This window comes from Magnolia sinica, chromosome 15, assembly GCF_029962835.1.
Source record: "Magnolia sinica isolate HGM2019 chromosome 15, MsV1, whole genome shotgun sequence".
NCBI classification, from domain to species: domain Eukaryota; kingdom Viridiplantae; phylum Streptophyta; class Magnoliopsida; order Magnoliales; family Magnoliaceae; genus Magnolia; species Magnolia sinica.
The window spans coordinates 12,927,540-12,950,881 of record NC_080587.1 but is presented as its reverse complement, the minus strand read 5'-3'; the positions used below and the strand labels follow the sequence as shown (position 1 = coordinate 12,950,881).

The 23,342-nt window shown below is 40.0% G+C and overlaps 1 protein-coding gene across 2 annotated transcripts in view; it reads right to left on the bottom strand.

Annotated features, from left to right (window-relative positions):
- The window catches only part of LOC131227340 (protein unc-13 homolog), a 127,531-nt gene that overhangs the window by 63,533 nt on the left and 40,656 nt on the right, over nt 1–23,342 (bottom strand). For both annotated transcript variants that reach the window (XM_058223123.1, XM_058223122.1), the window contains 5 exons: nt 9,015–9,236; nt 5,149–5,223; nt 4,778–4,858; nt 2,288–2,473; nt 2,025–2,183 (listed from right to left, as the gene is read on the bottom strand). In XM_058223123.1, coding sequence (XP_058079106.1) covers nt 2,025–2,183; nt 2,288–2,473; nt 4,778–4,858; nt 5,149–5,223; nt 9,015–9,236 — 723 coding nt within the window. The remainder of the gene's footprint in view (nt 1–2,024; nt 2,184–2,287; nt 2,474–4,777; nt 4,859–5,148; nt 5,224–9,014; nt 9,237–23,342) is intronic.

The window sequence follows — 23,342 nt, the reverse complement described above, 5'->3', positions numbered from 1 at the left end:
TTTTTTACTTTCCACCCTTATACATATATCCATTGTTTTCACATATTAACTCCCCACCATAGAAGTATACGATGATTCTCGAAGTCATTGACTGCAAATAAACACATCAAAATATTCTTAGCAAATCTCTACATATTGAAGTTTTTGTATCAAAAGAAATTTAGAAATTTCCGTCTGTAGACTTCAAAGAGTACGGTGAAATTGACTGAGTTCTCTTTGAATTTCAATGTCCTCGGTCAATTTCACCGAGTATAGTGATATTTAGAGAGAAATCTATCATTCTCATTGATTACATACTTCATTCCCTCAAATCCTACTTGCAAAAAAACACATTCCTTATTCTTAGCAAATCGTTACACAAATTAAAGAGTACAGTGATATTCAAAAAGAACTCAGTCAATTTCACTGTACTCGATGAAATTCACCAAGTACAGTGATATTCAAAGAGAACTCGATCAATTTCACCGAGTACAAAGATATTTAAAGAGAACTTGGTCAATTTCACTATACTCCATCAATTTCACCGATTACAGTGATATTCAAAGAGAACTCGATCAATTTCACTATACCGGGTCAATTTCACCGAGTACGGTGATATTCAATAAGAACTCGCTCAACTTCACAGTACTCGGTGAAATTGACCGAGTTTTCACTGATTACACTACTCCCTCAAATCCTATTTGCGAAAAAACACATTCATTCTTCATTCTTACCTCCCACAATCGTCATTCCAGTGAAACACAAGTTCAAGATGAAGAAGAGTGCAGTGAAGTGAATTACGGTTTCAAAATAGAAAACCCTTATGGACAAAACCTAGAAGATTCCAAGTTTATCAACGCGGCCGGTTTGAAGCAATGAATAAAACGCTGAGAAAGATTGTAGATGTAAAATGACAATAATTGGAGCTTCAACTGGAAATTTTAGAAAGAAAAATGAAGAGAAGATGGGTTTTTGGGTATAGCCGAATGAAATGACTGTAACCCAAAAAACAAGGGTATTTTCATTCGAAAAAAGCCAATCCGTACAGCATACGTTTAGAAATGGAAAGTAAAGTTTTGGAGGTTTAGTTAGGCTGATTAGTAAAAAGTCAAGTCTACAAAGGGAAATTTCTCTATTTTTTAATATTTGTTAATTAATTTTTAATTTAAAAAATCTCAAAAAATCCCCAAAGTACTAAGAATTACTAATAAGGTTACATACCTGTTTGATTTTGTGTTTGGACATAAAGATTGCAACGATTTAGGAGAAATTGGGAAAATTTTAATTTTTTTCAGTTTTTCGCAAATTGACCCATCTCCCCCAAACCATGAAATTGAAGCTCCAAATCCATGATTTTTCATGCAAAACATGAACAGTCATAGATTTTAACCATTTGGCTCTGATTTAACATGATTTATAGAAAAAATGATCGAAAATGCTCACTAGATTGAAAACGGCCCTTAATCGGCTTTGATCTTGATTCTGGCACAAAATTGGTGTTTTTCTTCGAAGGGATTCACAAGGTTGGGCCAAAATCTCCAATAGATCTATTTAGAAGTGGAAAGAAATTAAGAAAAGGGGTTTGGATGGGTTTTTTTTTCTGCCCTCGGACCTGAACTTCCCACGCGTTCAAGTATTTTTTGTAAAGAACTGGTCGAAATATTTCACGATATCTGCGATACCATGCAATATATTGTGCTGTATCCTGTGATGTGAATATTTTAAAACACTACCCATGCGGTACAAGATATATCAGCTGATATCACTGCTACTAAAAACATTGGATAGTACAACTAAGGTTTATGCATGCATGCATGTTTACCAAGTTCCACATACAAGAAATGATTATCAGCTCTCTACTGGTAAGGGAGACATTTCCAATGGATCAAAATTAGAAGATTCACAACCAGGTTAGATAAGAGAGCAGATTACATAAAAATTAAAAGTTTTTAAATGTGAAGCAGAACTAAAAGCTAAAATAAGTCATGCCAGAGATTCATTCGGAAATAGAAGATTAGAGACATTAATGAAGACCAAGCTTTCACCTGATATGGAGTTAATTTTTTCCTGCAGTATTCATCTACAGTTTCCTCTTCCAATGAAGATGTAATAACTTCCATTATATACTGCTCTAGACTATCAGCTGCCGGAAACACAGATACTGCATCCTCTGTTAGATGCTCAGCGCCATCAAGAAAAGGTTTCTGAAGAAACATGTTTGACTAAGATCCTTCGCATAAAAACTTCAAAATTTACTGGGAATAAGGAAAGGGCATTGCTTAAATATGTTACTCTCTAATGAGCTTACTAATTTGTTCCCATAAAGTTTATGAAGAAGAGAAGCAGAAGCAACAGAAGCTTGGGAATTCCATTGAGATAAAATTGGCATGAATATGGTTGTATCTTTCTTCAGAAGTTTTTTACATTCCTCTGCTAGTGATGCTAGAGAATGTTCTGAAGCTGTGTCCGCCGTGGCTTCAACTGCATGCAAAATCTGTAGGTAGCAAATGAAACTTGAATCAACTGTAAACCATTGCTAGAAGAGAAATGTAAATACTTAAAACAGATAGCACAGTATGGGAAACTTTGGCCAGATTATAGTGATGCATTATTTTCCAATGGTAGTTCTCAACATGCCATGAAAACATTAAGCATTCTACAAATCCACGAAGGAGAGTCCATTCTAACTTTAACTGATTCGGTCTCAGATGTATAAATGTTTGCTTCCCAGTTCCACCAATAGATAAGAAAAACAGTCATGGCTAAGAACATTGAACAATAAATATCTTGCACAAAAGAAAGATTCAAAAATACTGATCCAAAAGAAGAAGAAGAAGAAGAGAAAGAGAAGTCAATCAGACAACCAAATAAGTGCGTTCCCAATTACTATAATGGCCATTTATTGAAGCATCAATGTGATATGTCACCAAGGTTGTTTTGCTTTTGCAAAAACAATACATCATGTAAATATATTGACACTTGGGGAATTTCACTAAACACAATTTTCAGCTGACATCATATGACAAGGGGAAAGGCAATTGTCAGATAATGGATGGAAAATGCTCGAAAGTAATTACATTATAAGATCGCCACAATAAATTCCAGAAAGAATGAAATCTCAGCATGATGTTTCAGTGATGAGCTTTTTTTTTTTTTTCATCGGCAAAGTTTAGGAGAATGGGGTGAGAGATTATCGTTCACTATGTATATACATACATGCATACTTATATACACGTACATTCATATGATGGATGGGTCAGATGCTATTCACACATCACCTGGGCCCCACAACAGCCCAATACCACCACAAGCTTATGGTGGTACTGGAACCACTGGACTGCAACGATATATAGACATGTGTATGCATATAGAACATGGCATTCTCCTAACAATCACGATGTTGCAAGCCTAGCATACATACACACATCAAATTCATAGATCACAACTGGATGAAATAACCACCTATCCAGCTCAAAATCAAGCAAATTAGACCAAGTCAAACCTAATTGGACTAAAACAAATGACGTGATTGATGAAGACTGCTTAGCCTAGAATCTAGCAAAATCAAGAAATCAAGAGCAAGTTGGAAGTCATAAGAACCAAAGAAAGATCTTTTGCTAAGTTGATAGCATTATAACCAAAGCTTTCCGAGTCTGTTTCATGTGAAAAAGAAGGAAATGGAAGAACAAATTTATCCACTGCAATGCAACAAGAAGACATGGGATTGTTTTGGGCTTTTCAAAATCTCATGGATATTTAAAATAGGGCTAGGGGAAGTAGTGGGGAGTTGAACATAGGGTATGTTTACACATAAGGAAAGATCAAGTCAGTCAATAACAGTAACATTGGCTGCAAAGGCCACCTCCATTACTATTATAATGTGGGCCGTAATGGCTGTTATGGCCTCTTTTTCGGGGAAAAAAACCATATATCGGCCCCGTAACAGACTGTTATGGGCCCTTTTTTTTTTTACATAACAGCCATTACGAGCCATTTTTTCCGTAACGGCCGTTATAGCCCTGTAACACAACAGTTCCCACCATTACCATTACAGCTGTTACGTTAACGTTTTTAAATACCTTGGGAAAGATTCTTTAAAAGATGCTTCCTTTTTCAATCATATGAGCATTTTGATGATGATGGCACCAACTCCTCAAACCCACTATATGGCATTTTTGGTAGGGAGGAAACAAAAGAATCCTCGACAACAGTCGCAACATTCGAAAAAGTGAGTGCGCAGTCTAGAAAAACATTCAATGCACTCTAATAAAGAAGGAATTTAAAGTAGCAAAATGTGACGAGTTAAGAGATAGGAGAGTGGCCAATGAAAGCAGCAGTAGAAGGACAGGTTTAAAATGGAACCATCTCTCTCCGGAGAATTTGAAATTAAACTTTGACAGGAATTCAGTGGGCAATTTGGGCCCCTCTGCTCTGGGATATGTAACTACAGATGATCAAAAGTACATCAGATTGATTTTCAATGACCGCGTCAATGGATTCAAAAGTGGAAATGTGAGATATTTGGGAAAAGTTTACAAATCCTTTCCTCTTAACTTATCTGTACCAAAAAAATAAAAGTGGGGAAGGGGACATAGGTGGCACACAAATATATATACGATACACGTATATCCCAATTAGTTGGGATATGCCTTAGATGATGATGATGATGTGTGTATGCACGATGTAAGAATTGTTGAATAGGTAGACTCGTGAAATTTATCTGCATAGAGAAACTGCAACAAAAATTCATGAAGGCCATCAAAAGCAATAACTTCATCTTTGCAACAAAGCGACTCACCCTTGAGAATGCACTTTTAATGGAAGATGAGATATATGCTTCAATCTGGTCTCGATCTGTAACAGATACTGATTGCATTGCCTGGATCAAACGGGAAACATTGTTTCTTGTGAAACTTTCCAGGAGAAAATCAAAACATACAAAAAAAAATTATTTATTGCATTTATTGCGCTGTTACTCAAGTGGATGGTATCAGATAGTTTGGATGAAAACTATATGTGCCTCAGTAAAAGGAAGATGAGTTTCGGTCAGGAATGGAAGGACATTCCAATGCTCATAAAGTTCATCAAACCATAGTCAAGTTGTAAACCATGTCAGCACGTACTATTATAAACAGAAAACCACATAGAAGGGAAAAGTTGAATGCATACTTGTCCATTTTCTTCCAGTAGAAGCCTCCGGGTAACCATTGCAACAGTGACTATCCCCTCCATCATAGCAGACCCCTGTAAGGTACGTAGAAAATATCTGAGAACTACAATATGTATACCATCAGGGACTACCAAGTTATCTAAAAGGAATTCATTATAAAGCAAGACATATTGATACCTCTGGTGACTGGTGAGGGAAGAGAAAATCAAGCAACTCTTTTTTCTTTATCTTTTTCTCTCTTTTTTACTCTATTATTATTATTTTTTTGATAATTTTATTAAAGAGAAAGAGAAGCTGAAAAACAAAAATGAAACTACAAATTTACAAAGGAAACCAAACAACGGTCTGGGAAGCAAATCTTAGACCAAAGGACGGCCTGGGGCAATTACTTTATAACTGCTCTTCCACTCAGATCCAAAATGAACCACCTGTAGCCCCCTCTTTAGCCAAACCATCCATGTTCTCGTTTGCAGATCAGAGAAGATGTAACGAGTGCAGCATTTATCCTGGTAGCAACTTCCTGAGCTTCTTCCAACACATTGGCCACCCTCCAAGGTGCTCTAGCCCACCTGATTGTGATTTTAGATTTGCCTTCAGCTATAAGCAGTAAGAGGCATCACTTCTCCGATATTCTTATGCTGTGAAGAATGCTGCAGCTTCTACAAATGAGTCCCCAAAAACATGTCACCCGGGAGAACTACAGCAACACTTCCCCTTTGTTGTTCCTGATGGTACCACCAACACCAGTGAGCCCCAGATTACCTAGAAAGCATCAGTCAAAGTTCATCTTGAAAACACCATCAAGGGGAACCTTCCAAACTTCCCCTCTTTAGTCCACCCAATTGCGATTTTAGAATTACCTTCAGCTATCAGCGGCAAGAGGCATCGCTTGTCCATAATTCTTAGGCCGTGAAGAAGGGCCGCAGTTTCTGCAGATGATGAGTCCCTAAAACAAGTTGCCGCAAAGAACTCCACCAACACTTCCCCTTTGTTGTTACTGATGGTACCACCAACACTGGTGAGCCCCAGATGACCTAGGGAGCAGCTGTCGAAATTCATCTTGAAAACACTAGCCAAATCTGATTTCCTCACCCCAATTTGAGTGCAGCAGCTCAGAAGTAATCTTTGCCATAACTCCGCTTTGACTACTCCAATTTACCACAAGCCCTTGTGTTTCTTATGAGCAACCAAAAACAAAAAAAAAAAGGGTACTCATCGCGATTCATTCTCATTCAGACCGTATTTGCTAACTAAAATCATTTTCAATAATGGGGACTCATCACCACTCAGCCTCCACCACCATTTTGCAAGCAGGGCTTGATTAATTTCCTGAACAGGGATATAATACCACGATCACCGTGGTGACATGGTTTGCAAACATCCTGCCATGCCACCAGATGGAATATGTGGTTGCCTTCCCAATTGTTCCAGAGGAATCTCTCTTGAAGAAACTTCAGATGTTCTGCTACCTTCATCAGGCATGTGAAAAGTGACATTATGTGCAAAGGAGAGTTGGTTAACACAGCCTTGATCAAGGTTATCCTTACTCCCAACAAGAATAGTTTTCCATTACACACCACTAGCTTGGAAACACATCACTCTATAATGGCATCCAACATCGACTCAGGAGGCTTACCCTTGCCTAAAGGCATTCCCAGGAGTTTTATCTAGAGGGATTCAGACTGGCAACCTATGGAACTGGCTAGTGATGCTATCTCCCCATCATCCATTTTGACTCTAGAGATCATGCCCTTTCCAATATTGATGTTCGAACCAAAGACAACCTCAAAGCACCTTACCACGAATTTGAACCCCACAGCTTCTTCTTTGCCACCCACACTAAAGAAGATGGTATCATCAACATATTGAAGATGCAAACAACCCACCCCAAATCTTCCAAAATCAAGAAACTTGTTTTGATCGGACACATGCTCTAAGGCCATATCTAGAGGTATTCAATGTGAGACTTGTATTTCATGAAAGAATGAATACAATGTGAGGTATTAGAGGTATCCAACCTCTAAGGTCATATCTAGGAAGATTCTAATAAACCTAGGGGATTATAGAGATCTTGAGAAATCAGATATTTACAATTATGTCATGCCAGAATATTTACAAGAATGGCATCCAAGCGCAACTTATCTCCCAGGTCCCAACTAAGGGTGGGTGACAATGGGTCGTGTAGCCTACCCGACCCGATGGGCCCAACCTGGCTTTCGGCCAAGCTTGGACCTGCTAGCTTGGCCCGTGGGCCAGGCTTGGGCCTCACACAAATGGTCCGATCAAGTTTAGGGTCAAGCCTGAGCTCAAGGCATTTTAGCCCGACGCAGCCCAACCCGTCTTTTTATGTACACGTGTTAAATACTAGAAATATGCCATTCCAATCCTTGTTTAGGAAACCCATCCATCTACACCACAATGTAGACCGTTGGTTTCATTCCTTTAAAATGTATATTTCTTTGTGCATATGTGTCCGACTTGATTAACAAATAGATTGGGAAAATTCAAGAGGAAATAGGGATTCATCAATTTCTGGACCAGGTCGGGACGAGTCAGGTTGTGCCCAAGTCCAACAAAATATATTCAAGCTTAGGCTTAGCCTGTTGTGATAGGCTCATGCAGGCTTGGGCTAGACTCGAGCCTTGGATCTTAAGCGTTGGGCTAGTCCCGAGCCCAATCTAGCCCAGCCCAAGCCCCGCTCATTGCCAACCCTTCTCCCAACACCCTAGCCAATTGTCATTGCTTTTTAAAATTTAATGAACACAATTGATCAAGGTATTCGAAAATGGTTAAATGACGGTAACAGTGATAAGTGGTAACCACTACGCGTTACAGGGTCGTAACGGCCATAGCGACCATTACGGAAAAATTGACCATAAGGAGTCCTTTACGGGGCCGGAATAGGTTAAAAGAAAAAAGCCATAAGCCCGTAACGGCCATTACGGCCTGTATCGTAATAGTAATAGTAGTGGCCTTTACAGCCACCATTACCATTATGGAATACCTTGCAACTGATTTACCCACATAGGTTGCAATGTGCCGTTATAGCCATTATACATATTTTTTTTTAAAAAGGATTTCTAGAACAAAAACTCTATTTTTAGACTTTAATGTTGATGAAATTTCATAAGATGGTTCTTTAAAGAGTACTAGAAATATGGATTCATTACCAATATCTTTGATGTAATTGCTATCATAGTTGTGTCCAAGTTATTTTGTGTCAGCTTTATGAATCCCATTTCACCAATCTTTCCTATCTAAGCCATTGCCCATGCCCAGTAAGTCAACAAATGTTCATGTCCCTTCCCATCACCTCGTTCCATATCAACTGCCTTTCTCTCATCCTCTTTCCAAGCCCTTCCACCCCAATCAATGTTCCCAAGCTGCTTTGAATGACCTCATTCTTAATTCTATCCTTGTCCTCCCACACGTTCACATCAACATCCTCATCTCTACCATATCCATTCTCTGCTCATGTAGCCTCCTAATTTCTCAACACCCTGCCCCTATAGCATAGGTAGCCTAATAGTTGTCACATACAACTCCCTATTAAGTTTATTGGAATGCACCAATCACACAACACTCCAGATGGGCATCTCCACTTCAACCACCGAGCTCTAATTCTATTTGATAGTTGAAACATCCTGGTGGAGAATTTTATAAACAAAAACCCTTCCGTATTGGCTAGGGTAAACAGCATCACCTAATACAAGTACATGAATGCATGAATTTCCACATGACAACAATGTGCAGACGAACAATAATGGCACCCATATACACACATTCACATCCACGACAGCTCAGATAGTATATTAATCAACCAAAATGAACTATAAATTGCAAAGTTCCCCATGGCTAATCAAACCTCAGCAAAGTGCAAATGATAATCTCCCAGCTTCTTATCAGCCCATATCTGAATTGGCAATAAGAAAGACTGCATAAATGTCAAGTCCCGAGACCCTTCGACTAAACAGTGGAGACTTTTCAAGTGTAATCTTTCCTGCGGGCCACGTTGTTCCTTGAGCGGTATTTTCTTCAGTTGGTCAATGGCATATTGCAGGAGCTTTTGTTCACCTGTAATAACAAACTGCATTCTGACAAATTCTAGTTAGGGAGTTGTCCAGAAATATCCATCCACAACTAACATAAATATGTGAGATCATAAGCATATAGACTTGCTTGAAAATATGACACAGAAATAGTCAAACAGTATTACAACATAGAAAATTGGACTTCTAATCATTCAAAGAAACTGGTAGATCTGAATCTGTAATTGTGGAAAAAGTTGGACATGTCAAATGAATAAGAACTACCATGCAATTTTAAAATCTTGATACATATTATTCGTAAAGCGAGTGTAAGACAAGAAAAATCAGTCCAAGACAAATGCTTCAATTATCACAAGTAGGGCTGTCAATGGACCAGGCTTGAGCTGGGCCAATGTCTGACAAAGCCCAGCCTGCAAAGTAAAACCCATGCCTGGAATAGAACCAATAAGATCTCAAGTGTGATGGTGGATGGTAAAAGGATGGAGGCTAAGTCCAAGATTGATGGAGCGACAGTTAATTTTTATTTGAAACTCAAGATTTGAAGAGTGCGGCTTGATTATCTAGATTTTAATTGGATCTCTAGTGCTGAGGCTGATTATCTTGACAATCAGCTTTCCGAAGATGAAATTAAAGCAGCTGTGGAGGAGCTAGGTTGTGACAAGGCTCCCAATCCGGACGGTATTCCTATTTCTTTTAGAAATTCTGGGGCTTGGTACTAAAATGCAATTTGGTGGGCTTCATCAATGAATTTTTTTGGTGGGGGTCACATAGCATTATCGCCGATAATATTGCCGATAACCGGAAATTCGGAGAAAAATATGATAACAGTGAAATTTTTTCATGAAACTTCAAGACATGCCTAAATACACATATTTGTATATTTAGAAATTAAAAATTTGTAAAAAAATGAAGCATACATTTCCATAAGAAATTACTATAATAATAACCAAAATAATTTTATCTTAAGTTTCAAGTTGACCACACCACAGAGAATTCCACCATTGAAATCTTCATAGGGCCGCCATAAAGTTTATTTTTGATAAGATCACAGGGACATGGTTGAATAAAAAACGGAAATATCATGTTGATACAAAAATTTTGTGGCCCCGATAATTTTTCAATGGTAAACATTCAATTCACACGGTTTGGTGTGGTCCACCTAAGCTTTGGATATGCTTCATTTGAAGAGTGCGGCTTGCAATTCATTGCGCAATCCAAGTGAATTGGCGGTGGACCTCTCGCTATTGACTAGATTTTAATTGGATCAAACCGTTAATCCATTTGAAGAACTCGCCTTAAGCCTTTAGACGAAAAATGACAAATAACTATGAAGTGGACCACACCGCAAAAACGAGTGGGGATTGAACGTCTACCATTGAGAGGTCACAAAAGTTTTGGATCTGATGTTTGTATTTTTACGAATAGATTGGATGGAAAATACGTTATAGTGGGCCCTCTTGAGAATCAGCTATTTCCTTTGGATATGAAGATGAAATTAAAAAGCAGTTAACGGTGTAGATATATTAAATACATCACTTCGGGCCTCACTCATGGACGTGGAGGAGCTAGGTTGTGACAAGGCTCCCAATCCGGACGGTATTCCTATTTCTTTTAGAAATTCTCACAATAGGAAACTTTGTGAATTGAACGCATATCATTAAAAACTTCTTGGTAGTTAAAATCAAGAATGCCTTTTTATATTTAAAAAAGGTTTGATGACAAATAAACATCATTCTGGGCCAACATCATTATTCTTATTGTTTCTTGTGGTGTGGTCTGTGGATATGCTTTAATTTTGGGTACATGAAAATGCAATTTGGTGGGCTTCATCAATGAAGAAAAAAAAAAGGGTTTCGTCTGCGAAGAAGGTTTTTGACAGGCGATTTTCGACGGGTTTCAAGCAATCTCCTAAATCTCTAATTTTTGCCAAAATCTCTAGAAATCATGTGTCCGTGAGTGAGTTAGGTGTCCGACATAAACCGGTCATTCAAAGGTTTAATTTTCCCCTGATCGTCTCGCCGATAGATTATGGGGGTTTGTCGTAGACTGACATCGACATTTCGTCGACAATGCGAACACTGGGTGTGACATCCATTGCCCTGACTCTGAAAAAAGAAGGGGTTGAATATTTGAAGGATTTCAGGCCAATAAAACCGGAAGCCTATAAAATTTTAGCAAAATTGTTCACCTCCAGGTTTGGAAAGGTGCTAGTACTGGTGATTTCAAAAAGCCAAGGAGCTTTCATAACAGGCAGGCAGATTACAGATAATGCTCTGATAGGCATAGCACATAAATGCATCACTGCTCATCATAGGGTTGGGAGGAAAGGGGTATTTTGCAAGCTTGACATAGAAAAGGCATATGAACATGTGGACTGGGATTTTTTTATATTACATGTTAGATCGCCTAAGCTATGGTAAAAAAATGGAGGTATTGGATGCAAAGGTGTATGCAATCGGCTAAGTTCTCAGTTTTGATAACAGTTCTCCAAAAGGATATTTTGCCAGTTCCAAAGGTTTGCATCAATGGTATCCTCTATCTCCTTATTTGTTTGTTATTTTAGCGAAGGCTTTAAGTAAGATACTAGATAGAGGAGTGGAAGTGTGCCTTTTTTAAGGCTTTAATGTAGATAAGTCAGCTTTTCAAGTATCTCATCCTCAATATGCAGATGACATTATTCTCTTTTCTGAGGCAGATGAGTTTAAAGTAGACAATTTTAGGAAGATCATTATATATTTCGAGGTGGCAGTAGAACTAAAGGTAAATATAAGCAAGAGTGAGCTTTTAGGTGTTAAACTCTCAAAGGAAGAATCTATCTGTTTTACTAAAATATTTTTAGATGCCATGCCAATTCATTTCCATCCACATATGTTGGGCTCCCTTTTCCATAGGTAAGATGGCTAATCTGAAGCGGGATAAAGTTATTGGGAGATTTGAAGGCAAGCCTTTGAGATGGAAAAGCATGTATTTGTCTATGGGAGACCGGTTGACGTTAATCAAAGCAGCTATGTCTAATCTTCCAATCTATTATATGTCACTTTTTAAGTATCTAAAATCAGTGCTGACCGTGTTGGAAAAATTAAGGTAGGAATTCCTATGGCAAGAATCAGAAGAAAAACGCAAGTTCCATTTGCTCAAATGGGAAGAGGTATGCAAACCGCTTGAGGAAGGAGGGCGAGTCCTCAAAAGCTTGAGCAAATGAACTCAACCCTTTTAGGGAAATGATACAGAGATTTCGGGTAAAGCAAGGAAATCTATGGAGTGAGGTGATTATAAGAAGTATGGACTCTAAATAGGGGTGTGGTGAACGAGGGATTCATCTTTTTACATGGCGTCATTAGTGTGGAAATCAATAGCGAGTTTAAGGCGAAAGTTTATGGAGAATGTAGGCATTTCTTTGGGAGATGGGAAAGTAGAAGATGATTTGATGATTATGGTGTGGAGAAAATAGTAGAAGAGTGAGAGAGAAAAAGAGGAAAGAAGAGACTTTGGGGAAATATTGTGTGTAGGCCAACATGCCCTAACACATTGTTTTATTGGAATAGAGCATATAGTACACTGAAAGAGAAGAGGAAATTGTACACATGCACTTACATTAAAAGAGCCACTAACCACACACACTATACACTAACACTCTCTAGACTCCCCCTCAAGTTGGAGCATAGATGTTGATCATGCCTAACTTGTCACGAACACGATAAAGAGCATCTCGACTCAAAGACTTTGTAAGAACATCAGCAAGTTGGTCCCCGAATCGAATAAAAGAGGTGATGATTTCCTTAGAGGTAACCTTTTCCGAAATAAAGTGACAATTGACCTCAATATGCTTAGTGCGCTCATAGAAAACTGGGTTACGAGAAATACAGATAGCCGCTTGGTTGTAGCAATGAAGAGGAATACAAGCCGAAGGAGGATAGCCAAGTTCTTTAAGAAGGGTGCGAATCCACATAAGCTAACACGTCGTATGAGGCATAGCATGATATTCCGCTTCAGGCGATGACTGAACACAACCGGTTGCTTGCTTTTTCATGTGACAAGATTGCCAACTAGGAAGGTACAGAAGCCGAACGTAAAGTGGCAATCATAAGTACTACCTGCACAATCGGCATCGAAATAGCCAGAAAGATGAAGATGACTATGCGACTGAAAAAGGAGGCCAAGACCGGGGGCTGATTTTAGATACCGAAGTATGTGGTATATAGCTGTGAAATGTGAAGAACGAGGAGCTTGTATAAATTGGCTAACAATGCTCACTGCAAAGGAGGGATCCGAGCGAGTAATAGTCAAGTAAATAAGCCGGCCTATAAGGCGTCAATACATTCCGGGATCAGAAAGGAGAGCACCATCATTTGGCTAAAGCTTTTGCGAAGTATCCATAGGGGTGGTAGCAAGTTTACATCTGAACATACCGGTCTCCATCAGAAGATCAAGCGCAAATTTTCGTTGTGAACAAACCACCTCGAATGAGGAGCGACCAACTTCAATTCCTAGGAAGTAGCAAAGAGGACCAAAATCCTTGATCTCAAACTTGGTCTTCAGAAATTCTTTGACCTCCCGCATTCCAACCGATCACTGTTGAACAAACCAATATCATCCACTACACAATGAGAACCATGATGCCCGTCGATCGACGATATATAAAGAGGGAATGATTAGCATGACTACAAATAAAGCCGAACTCCATGAGAGCTTGACGAAATTTTTCGAACCATGCATGCAAGAACTGTTTGAGTCCATAAAGAGCCTTCTTCAACCGACATACAAGCGTAAAGTTGTGGGATGCAACAAAGTGAGGAGGTTAATGCATTTAAACTTCCTTTGCAAGATCCCCATGGAGAAATGCATTCTTAACATTAAGTTGAAACAAGGCCCAGGATAAATTGATGGTCAACGAGATCACTATAGAGAATGCTAGTGTATTGTGTGTGTGGTTAGTGGTGGTTAGTGGCCCCTTTTAGTATAAGTGCATGTGCACACTTCCCTCTTCTCCTGCGGTGTACTATATGCTTTATTATAATAAAATATTTTGTGTTAGGTCAACCAAGCCTAACACAACATCTCTCCCAAACTCTCCTTCTTCTTCTCTCTCAATATTTTCCTCTCTTCTTCACATAATCATCATCAAATCATTCTCTACTTGAATCAAAGCATAGATCCAAGCATTCCGCATCCAACAGATTGAGAGGCGACACGTCACCTTGCTGACGTCAGCATTGTATGGACACATGGACTCCGTTTGAGCTAAAAGTTTAGGAGTTTGATAGATCTTCATTTTAGAAGATTTGTAATGATTTTTTCAGAATTTATTGGACCTCCTTTCATGGTATTTTGGGCAAAATAGAGAAATTCAAAAATCGGGCCCATCTTCCATTTTTCTTCGATCTACCTCAAATCAGTAAGCTTTTATTTGGTTTCTTTGCTCAAGATGGACCGAAATCTTCCTCCCAAGCTACCCATGGTGGATTTTTTACTTAAGATCAATGTTTGAGAGGTTTTTAACCTCAAAAAGACATGCGGCTAGGCCATTTTTCACTCGGTTAGGGATTGTTTTTACTGCGTTTCATGGTATTTTGGATGATTGATATTTTTTTGAGGTTTATCTCTTATTATCTTGAAGGATTGAGTGAGATAGAGTTGTTTAAATCAATCTTTCTTGGCGTAGGGGCTCTCTTGGCATAGATTTATATCTCTTGGACTCTCCTATGGCTGACAAAAGGCCCTCATCTCTTGGCATAGGGTCTCTTGAATCCAACCCCTTGCAGATTACCTCCACTAAGTTGAATGGTGACAACTATCTTCAATGGGCACAATCTGTAAAAGTATTTTTAGGAGCCCGTGACAAGTTGTCGTATATTTTGGATGATCCCCCAAGCTCTACAGATGTTACTTACAAGTCTTGGACAAAGGAGAATTATCAAGTTATTGCATGGTTGTTGAGTAGTATAGATTCCTCGATTAGCCACTCAGTGATATTTTTATCCTCGGCTAAAGGCATTTGGGATACGCTTCATGATATGTTCTCGAAATCTCAGAATTTTTCACGGGTATTCTAGCTTATTCAAGAAATTAGTCGGTTTCAACAAAACTCCAGACCCTTAGAAGATTACTATTCAACACTACGGGGTATGTGGGATGAGTTGGATATGTATCAACATCTTCCTTCCAAATGTAAAGAGGATCATGAACATGCTCATAAGCAGCGGGATGATACTCGTATCATGCAGTTCCTAGCTGGGTTGAATTCTGATTATCTTCATGTTCGAGATCAAGTTGTTATGCAGGATCCTCTTCCCTCATTGACGACAGTCTATACCATGTGTCAACGTGCTACTGTCTCCACTCTTCCTTCTCATTCATTTGTGCCACCTGAGCGTTTGGCACATCTTGCTGGCGATCAGTCCTCTCTTGGTCTTCGAGTACCATCCTTGAGTTCAGGGCGCATTTCTAGTTTTAGTGGTCATGGTAGAGGCCGCAAGGGAGATCGCAGTCGTGGCGGTTGTAGTCTTCGTAATGGTGGTGGACAAGGACGTGATGGTTCCCGCATTTATTCACATTGCGGTGGAACTAATCACACTGTTGATTATTGCTGGCAGATACATGGTCGTCCTACGTATGCCACCTCGACAGCTGAGCAATCTACTTCAGGGGAGTCTCTTATCATTTCTCGGACTGCATATGATGCCCTTATGCGGCTTCACATTCGTAATATTCTTGAGCCTTCTCACGCAAATTCGGCACAGTCAGGTACTGCCCTTCTTGCGTCATCCTCTCCTACCTCCTGAGTCATCGACTCTAGAGCTTCCTCCCATATGACTGGTAAGTTTCAATTCTTTTCTTCTTATTCTCCTTCTCCTCACACTCAGTATGTCATAGTCGCAGATGAAACCCAATCTCTCATCTCTGGAATTGGTCTCATCCCTCTCTCTTCCTCCTTGTCTTTGTCCTCAGTCATGCATGTGCCGCGTTTTTCATTAAACTTATTGTTTGTTAGCTCTCTTACTAAATCATTCAATTGTTCCATTAGCTTCTTCCCTTCTTGTTGTCTGTTTCAAGACCTACAGACGAAGAGAGTGATTGGTGGGGGCATTAGCGAGAAGGCGTTTATCTTCTCAATGATACACCCGTTGCCGCTTATAGTACCCTTTCTCTAGATCGAGAGTCCATGACTCGGTGGCATTGCCACTTAGGTCACCCATCCATAGCTAGATTGAGACTTTTGTTTCCCTCCTTATCTATCACTAAACCATTATGCTGTGATATTTGTAAATTGTCTAAACATCATCGTGCTACGTTTCCTCCTATCTCTTCTAGGAGGAAATCTCAACCTTTTCTTCTGGTTCACTCAGATGTCTGGGGACCAGCTCCGGTTACCCCAACTTTTGGATTTAGATATTTTGCTACCTTTATTGATGATTATTCACGCATGACTTGGATTTATCTTTTAAAATCTAAAAGTGAAGTATTTGATGCGTTTAAAGCGTTTTATCCTGAAGTGTGCACTCAATTTCATTGTTCCATCAAATCCCTCCATTCTGATAATGGGGGGGAATACGTGTCTACTGCCTTTCTGTCCTTCTTGCAGGAACGTGGTATTTTGTCTAGGATGTCATATGCTCGCACACCTCAACAAAATGGCATTGCAAAACGAAAGAATCGTCATCTTCTTAACGTTGCTCGCACCCTTCTGCTTGGTATGCATCTACCTAAACATTTTTTGGGTGATGCTCTCCTAACTGCTACTTTTCTTATTAATCGTATACCCTCACGTATCCTGTCTTCCAAATCTTCATTTACTACATTGTATCCTAGTGATAATCCATTTCCTCTACCACCTAAAGTTTTTGGTTGTACATGCTTTGTTCAAATTTTGGATGAGAGTAATGATAAACTTAGCCCCAGGGCTATTAAATGTGTCTTTTTAGGGTATACTCGGAGTCAGAAAAGGTATAAATGCTTTGACCCATTGACTTGCAAGAAATGTCTCTGTCGATGTAACCTTTTTTGAAGATATTTCTTTTTTCTCTGCTCCAAGCTGATCCCTCTGTGATCCTCTTGTGAGTCGAGGGGAGTATGACTCTTATCCTCTTTCCACTAGTGATCATGGAAAAACTCTTCTCCCCTCTATTCAGCATCCTGTTGGTGATATGGGTGAGCCTAAGCCCCTGCAAGTGTATCATCGTCGAGATAAATCTTCACACGCTCAGCCATCCACCCTTCCGCTCACTTTGGATGTTGGCTCAGGTGACTCTCCTACCTCGAGTTTAGATCTTCCCATTGCCTTGCGCAAAGGGTCACGATCTTGTACTCAACACCCCATTAGTAATTTCGTTTCATAAGATCATCTTTCACCATCTTTTCAGTCGTTTGCAGCTTCCCTTTCATCACAGACTATTCCTAGATCTCTCTCACATGCTCTTCAGAGTCATGAATGGACGAAGGCGATGATAGAAGAAATGTCTGCTCTTGAGAAGAATCATACTTGGGACCTTGTGCCACTTCCTTTAGGCCATAAACCTGTTGGTTGTCGATGGGTTTGTATGATCAAGTTTCTTCCAGATGGCTCAATTGATCACTATAAAGCCTGTCTTGTTGCTAAGGGTTACACACAGACTCATGGTGTGGATTACTTCGAGACATTCTCTCCAGTGGCTAAGCTTAATTCAATTCGCGTTGTGCTCTCCTTGGCCGTTAATTTATCATGGCCCTTGTTTCAGCTTGATGTTAAGAATGCATTTCTCCATGGGGATCTTGCAGAGGAAGTTTACATGCATCAACCTCCTGGCTTTGTTGCTTCTCACAACCCTGCACTTGTATGCCGGTTGAAGAAGGCTCTTTATGGACTCAAACAATCCCCACGTGCATGGTTCGAAAAATTTAGTCAGGCTCTCTTGGAGTTTGGCTTTGTTCGTAGTCATGCCGATCATTCTCTCTTTATATGTCGACGATCGACGGGCATCATGGTTCTCATTGTCTATGTGGATGATATTGTTCTATCCGGTAGTGATTCTGCTGGAATGAGGGAGGTCAAAGATTTTTTGAAGACCAAGTTTGAGATCAAGGATCTTGGTCCTCTTCGCTACTTCCTCGGAATTGAAGTTGCTCGCTCATCATCCAGATTGGTCTTGTCACAACGAAAATGTGCGCTCGATCTTCTCATGGAGACAAGCATGTTAGGGTGCAAGCCTGCTACCACTCCCATGGATACTTCACAGAAGCTTCGACCAGATGATGGTGCTCTCCTTTCTGATCTCGGGATGTATCGACGACTTGTAGGCTGGCTTATTTACCTGACTATTACTCGCTCAGATCTCTCCTTTGCAGTAGGTGGTGTTAGCCAATTCATGCAAGCTCCCCGTGCTTCCCATCTCATAGCTGTATACCACATACTTCGGTATCTAAAATCAGCCCCGATTCTTGGCCTCCGCTTTCAGTTACATGGTCATCTTCATCTTTCTGGCAATTCCGATGTTGATTGCGTAGGTACTACTTTTGATTACCGCTCTACATCCGGCTTTTGTACCTTCCTAGGTGGCAATCTTATAACCTGGAAGAGCAAAAAGCAGCCAGTTGTTGCCCGGTCCTCAACTGAAGCAGAATATCGTTCTATAGCTCATACGGCGTGTGAACTCATATGGCTTTGCAACCTTCTTGAAGAACTTAGCTCTCCTCCTTCGGATCTTATTCATCTTCATTGTAACAACCAAGCGGCCATCCATATTGCTCGTAACCCAGTTTTCCACGAGTGAACCAAGCATATTGAGGTCAACTGTCACTTTATTCGGGAGAAAGTCGCTTCTAAGGAAATCGTCACTCCTTTTGTTCGATCTGGGGATCAACTTGCTGATGTTCTTACAAAGTCCTTGAGTCGAGATGCTCTTCATCGTGTTCGTGACAAGTTGGGCATGATCAACATCTATGCTCCAACTTGAGGGGGAGTATAGAGAATGCTAGTGTGTTGTGTGTGTGGTTAGTGGTGGTTAGTGGCCCCTTTTAGTGTAAGTGCATGTGCACACTTCCCTCTTCTCCTGCAGTGTACTACATGCTTTATTATAATAAAATATTTTGTGTTAAGGCAAGCAAGCCTAACGCAACATCTCTCCCAAACTCTCCTTCTTCTTCTCTCTCAATATTTTCCTCTCTTCTTCACATTATCATCATCAAATCATTCTCTATTATCACAACACGAATAGAATTAAGCTTGGCCACTAAAGATAATGTCTCGAAGTAATCCACACCATGAGTCTGCGTGTAGCCCCTAGCAACAAGACGGGCTTTATAGCGATTGATGGAGCCATCTGGAAGGAACTTGATCGTGTAAACCTATCGACATCCAACAGGTTTATGCCTTGAAGGAAGAGGCACAAGCTCCCAATAATGATTCCTCTCAAAAGCGAGCATTTCTTCAATCATCGCATTCGTCGAGTCATGACTTTGAAGAGCATGTGAGAGATACCGAGGAATAATCTGTGACGAAAGGGAAGCTGCAAACGACTGAAAGGACGGTAAAAGATGATCATATGAAACGAAATTACTAAAGGGGTGTTGAGTATAAGATTGTGACCCTTTGCATAAGGTAATGGGGAGATCCAGACTCGAGGTAGGAGAGTCACCTGAGCCAACATCCAAAAGTAAGCAAAATGGTGGATGGCTTAACTTGTGAAGATTTATCTGGACGATGATACACCTACAGAGGCTTAGGGTCATCCAAATTACCAACAAGATACTAAACGGAGGGGAGAGAAGTTTTCTTGTGATCATTAGTGGAAAGAGGAAGAGGATAAGAGTCATACTCCCCCTGACTCGCAAAAGGATCACAGAGGGATCGACCAGGAGCTGAGAAAAAAGAAATATCCTCAAAGAAGGTTACATCGGCAGAGACATATTTCTTGCGAGTTAGGAAGTCATAACATTTATACCATTTCTAACTCCGAGTGTACCCTAAGAAAACACATTTAATTACTTTATGCTAAGTTTATCATTACTTCCATCCAAAATTTGAACAAAGCATGTGCAACAAAAAACTTTAGGTGGTAGAGGAAAGAGATTGTCATGAGGATACAATATAATAAATGAAGATTTATATGACAGGATACGTGAGGGTATACGGTTAATAAGAAAAGTGACAGTTAGAAGGGCATCACCCCAAAAATGTTTAGGTAGGTACCAAGGAGAAGGGTGCGAGCAACTTCAAGAAGATGACGATTCTTTCGTTTTACGATAGCATTTTGTTGAGGTGTGAGAACACACGACGTCCGAGACAAAATACCATGATCCTGCAAGAAGGACACAAAAGTCCCCCCCTCAAAAAAAAATCATAATGGAGGGTTTTGATTGAACATTGAAACTGAGTGCACACTTCATGATAAAATACTTTAAACGCATCAAACACTTCACTTTTATATTTCAAAAGATAAACCTAAGTCATGTGTGAATAATCATCAATAAAGGTGACAAAATATCTAAATTCACAAGTGGAGGTAACTGGGGCTGGTCCCCAGACATTTGAATGAACCAGTGCAAAAGGTTGAGGTTTCCTCCCTGAAGAGCTAGGAGGAAACGTAGCAAGATGATGCTTAGACAATTCACATCATAGCATAAAGGCTTGGTGACAAATAAGGAGGGAAAGAAAAGTCTCAATCTAGCTAATGACGGGTGGCCTAAGCGGCAGTGTCATCGTGTCATGGACTCTCAATCCAAAGAAAGGGTACTAGAAGCAGCAACGAACGTATCATTGAGAAAATAAATACATCCTCGCTCATGTCCCCCACCAATCACTCTCTTTGTTTGTAGGTCCTAGAATAAACAATGAGAATGGAAGAAGGTAATGAAACAATTCAATGATTTAGTAAGAGAGCTAAAAGACAATAAGTTTAATGGAAAACGAGGCACATGCAAGACTAAGAACAATTAGGGGGAAAAAAAAGGAGAGATATGGAACCAATCCCAAAGATGGGTGTTTGGGTTCCAACAACGACTGTGATATACTGAGAGTGGGGAGAAGGAGAATAAGGGTACCAGTCATATGGGAGGATGCTCCAGAGTCTATAAACTAGAAGGTGGGAGAGGATGACACAAGAAGAGCAGTACCTGACTGGAGAAGGCTCGGAAACATCACGAACATGAAGCCGCATCAAGGCATCGTATGCAACCCGAGAAATTTTGAGAGACTTCCCCTGAAGAAGCTTGCTCAACTGCTTAGGTGGAAGACTGTCCCTCAGGAGCAATAGTCGAAGTAACAAAAGCAGTGGCACACGTAGGACAACCATGGAGCTGCCAGCAATAATCAACAATGTGAATGGTTGCACCGCAATGCGAACAAATGCGGGAACCATCACATCCTTGTCCATGTCCACGACAACTACGAAGATTATGACCGCCACAACTCTCTCTCGCGGCCTTTACCACGACCACCATAACCAAAAGTGCGCCCTGAACTCAAGGATGATGCACGAAGGCTAAGAAGAAGAGAAGACTGATTGTCAACAAGATATATTGAACACTCTGATGGCATAAATGAATGGGAAGAAAGAGCGAAAATAGTAGGCGCTAGCACATGGCATAGACTATCGTCAACGGGGGAAGAGGATCCTTCACAACAACCTAATACCCCCAACATTAAGATAAACGGAGTTCAACCCGGCTACAAACTGCATGATATGAGTATCATCCCGCTGCTTATGTGCATGTTCATGATCGTCTTTACATTTGAAAGGAAGAGGCTGATACAGGTCCAGCTCATCCCACATGCCCCGAAGTGTCGAATAGTAATCTTTTAATGATCTTGAGTTTTGTTGGAACCAACCAATTTCTTAAATAAGCTGAAATACCCGTCAAAAATTTTAAGACTCCGAGAACATATCATGAAGCGTATCCCAAATGCCTTTAGCCGATGATAAAAACATCACTGAGTGGCTAACCGAAGAATCTATACTATTCAACAACCATGCAATAACTTGATAGTTCTCCTTTGTCCAAGACTTGCAGGTAGCATCTGTAAAGCTTGGAGGATCATCCAAAATATACGACAGCTTCTCACAAGCTGTCAAGAACACTTTTGCAGATTGCGCCCATTCAAGATAGTTGTCACCATTTAACTTGATGGAGGTAATCTGCTGGATTCAAGAGAGCTCATGCCGAGATATGAGAGCTCTTTGTCGTCCATGGAAGACTCAAGTAAGAATGATTGATTCAAACAACTCTTTCTCACTCAATCCTTCAAGGAAATGAGAGATAAATAAACCCCAAACAATCAGTAATCCTCCAAAATAACAACAAATTTAGTCAGATCTAACACAAACGAGTGAAAAACGGCCTGGTCGCACGTCCATTTGGGGTTAAAACCCACTCAAATATGAATTATAGCTAAAAAAAATTCTCCATGATTAGCTTGGGAGGAAGATTTTGGTTCATCTTGAGCAAAGAAACAAAAGAAAAACTTACCGATTTGAGATAGATCAAAGAAAATCCTATTTGGGGCCTGATTTTTGAATTTCTCTATTTCGGCCAAAACACCATGAAAGGTCTCAAAAATTCTCAAAAAATCATGAAAAAACTTCTAAAATTGAGATCGATCAAACCCCTAAACTTTTAGCTCAGATGGGGTCCACGAGTCCATACAACACTGACGTCAGCAAGATGACGTGTTGCCTCTCAACTTGTTAGATGCGGAATGCCCTGATCTATGCTCTAATACCAAGCAAAAGATGATTTGCTGATTATGGTGTGGAGACAAGAGGAGAAGAATGAGAGAGAATAAGAGGAAAGATGTAAGACCCGAGGCTCCAAAATCTGGTTTGTACACTGGATAGCCGTTGACTGTAGGTCCATTGGCCTCGAGAATGTTTTGACTTGATCATAATGTTGTTCTGTTATCGAGCCACAAGCTGTATTTCAACCCGATGTCCGAATTTTAAGATACGGACTTAAAATTAAACAATCTGAGAAATGACACTTATGTCCTTATTTTATCTAGCGGAGCCCCACCATCGAATTTTCAAAATCCGTTAGGTCCGCGAGCCTAACCGTTGTGACCGTAGTCGAGTTACGGAATTAATGGCGAAAACGGCATGTCAATAGGACACCCGGATTGTAAGTTATGAATATATATGTACATGTATATTTTGATAAAATAACTCAAATGACCT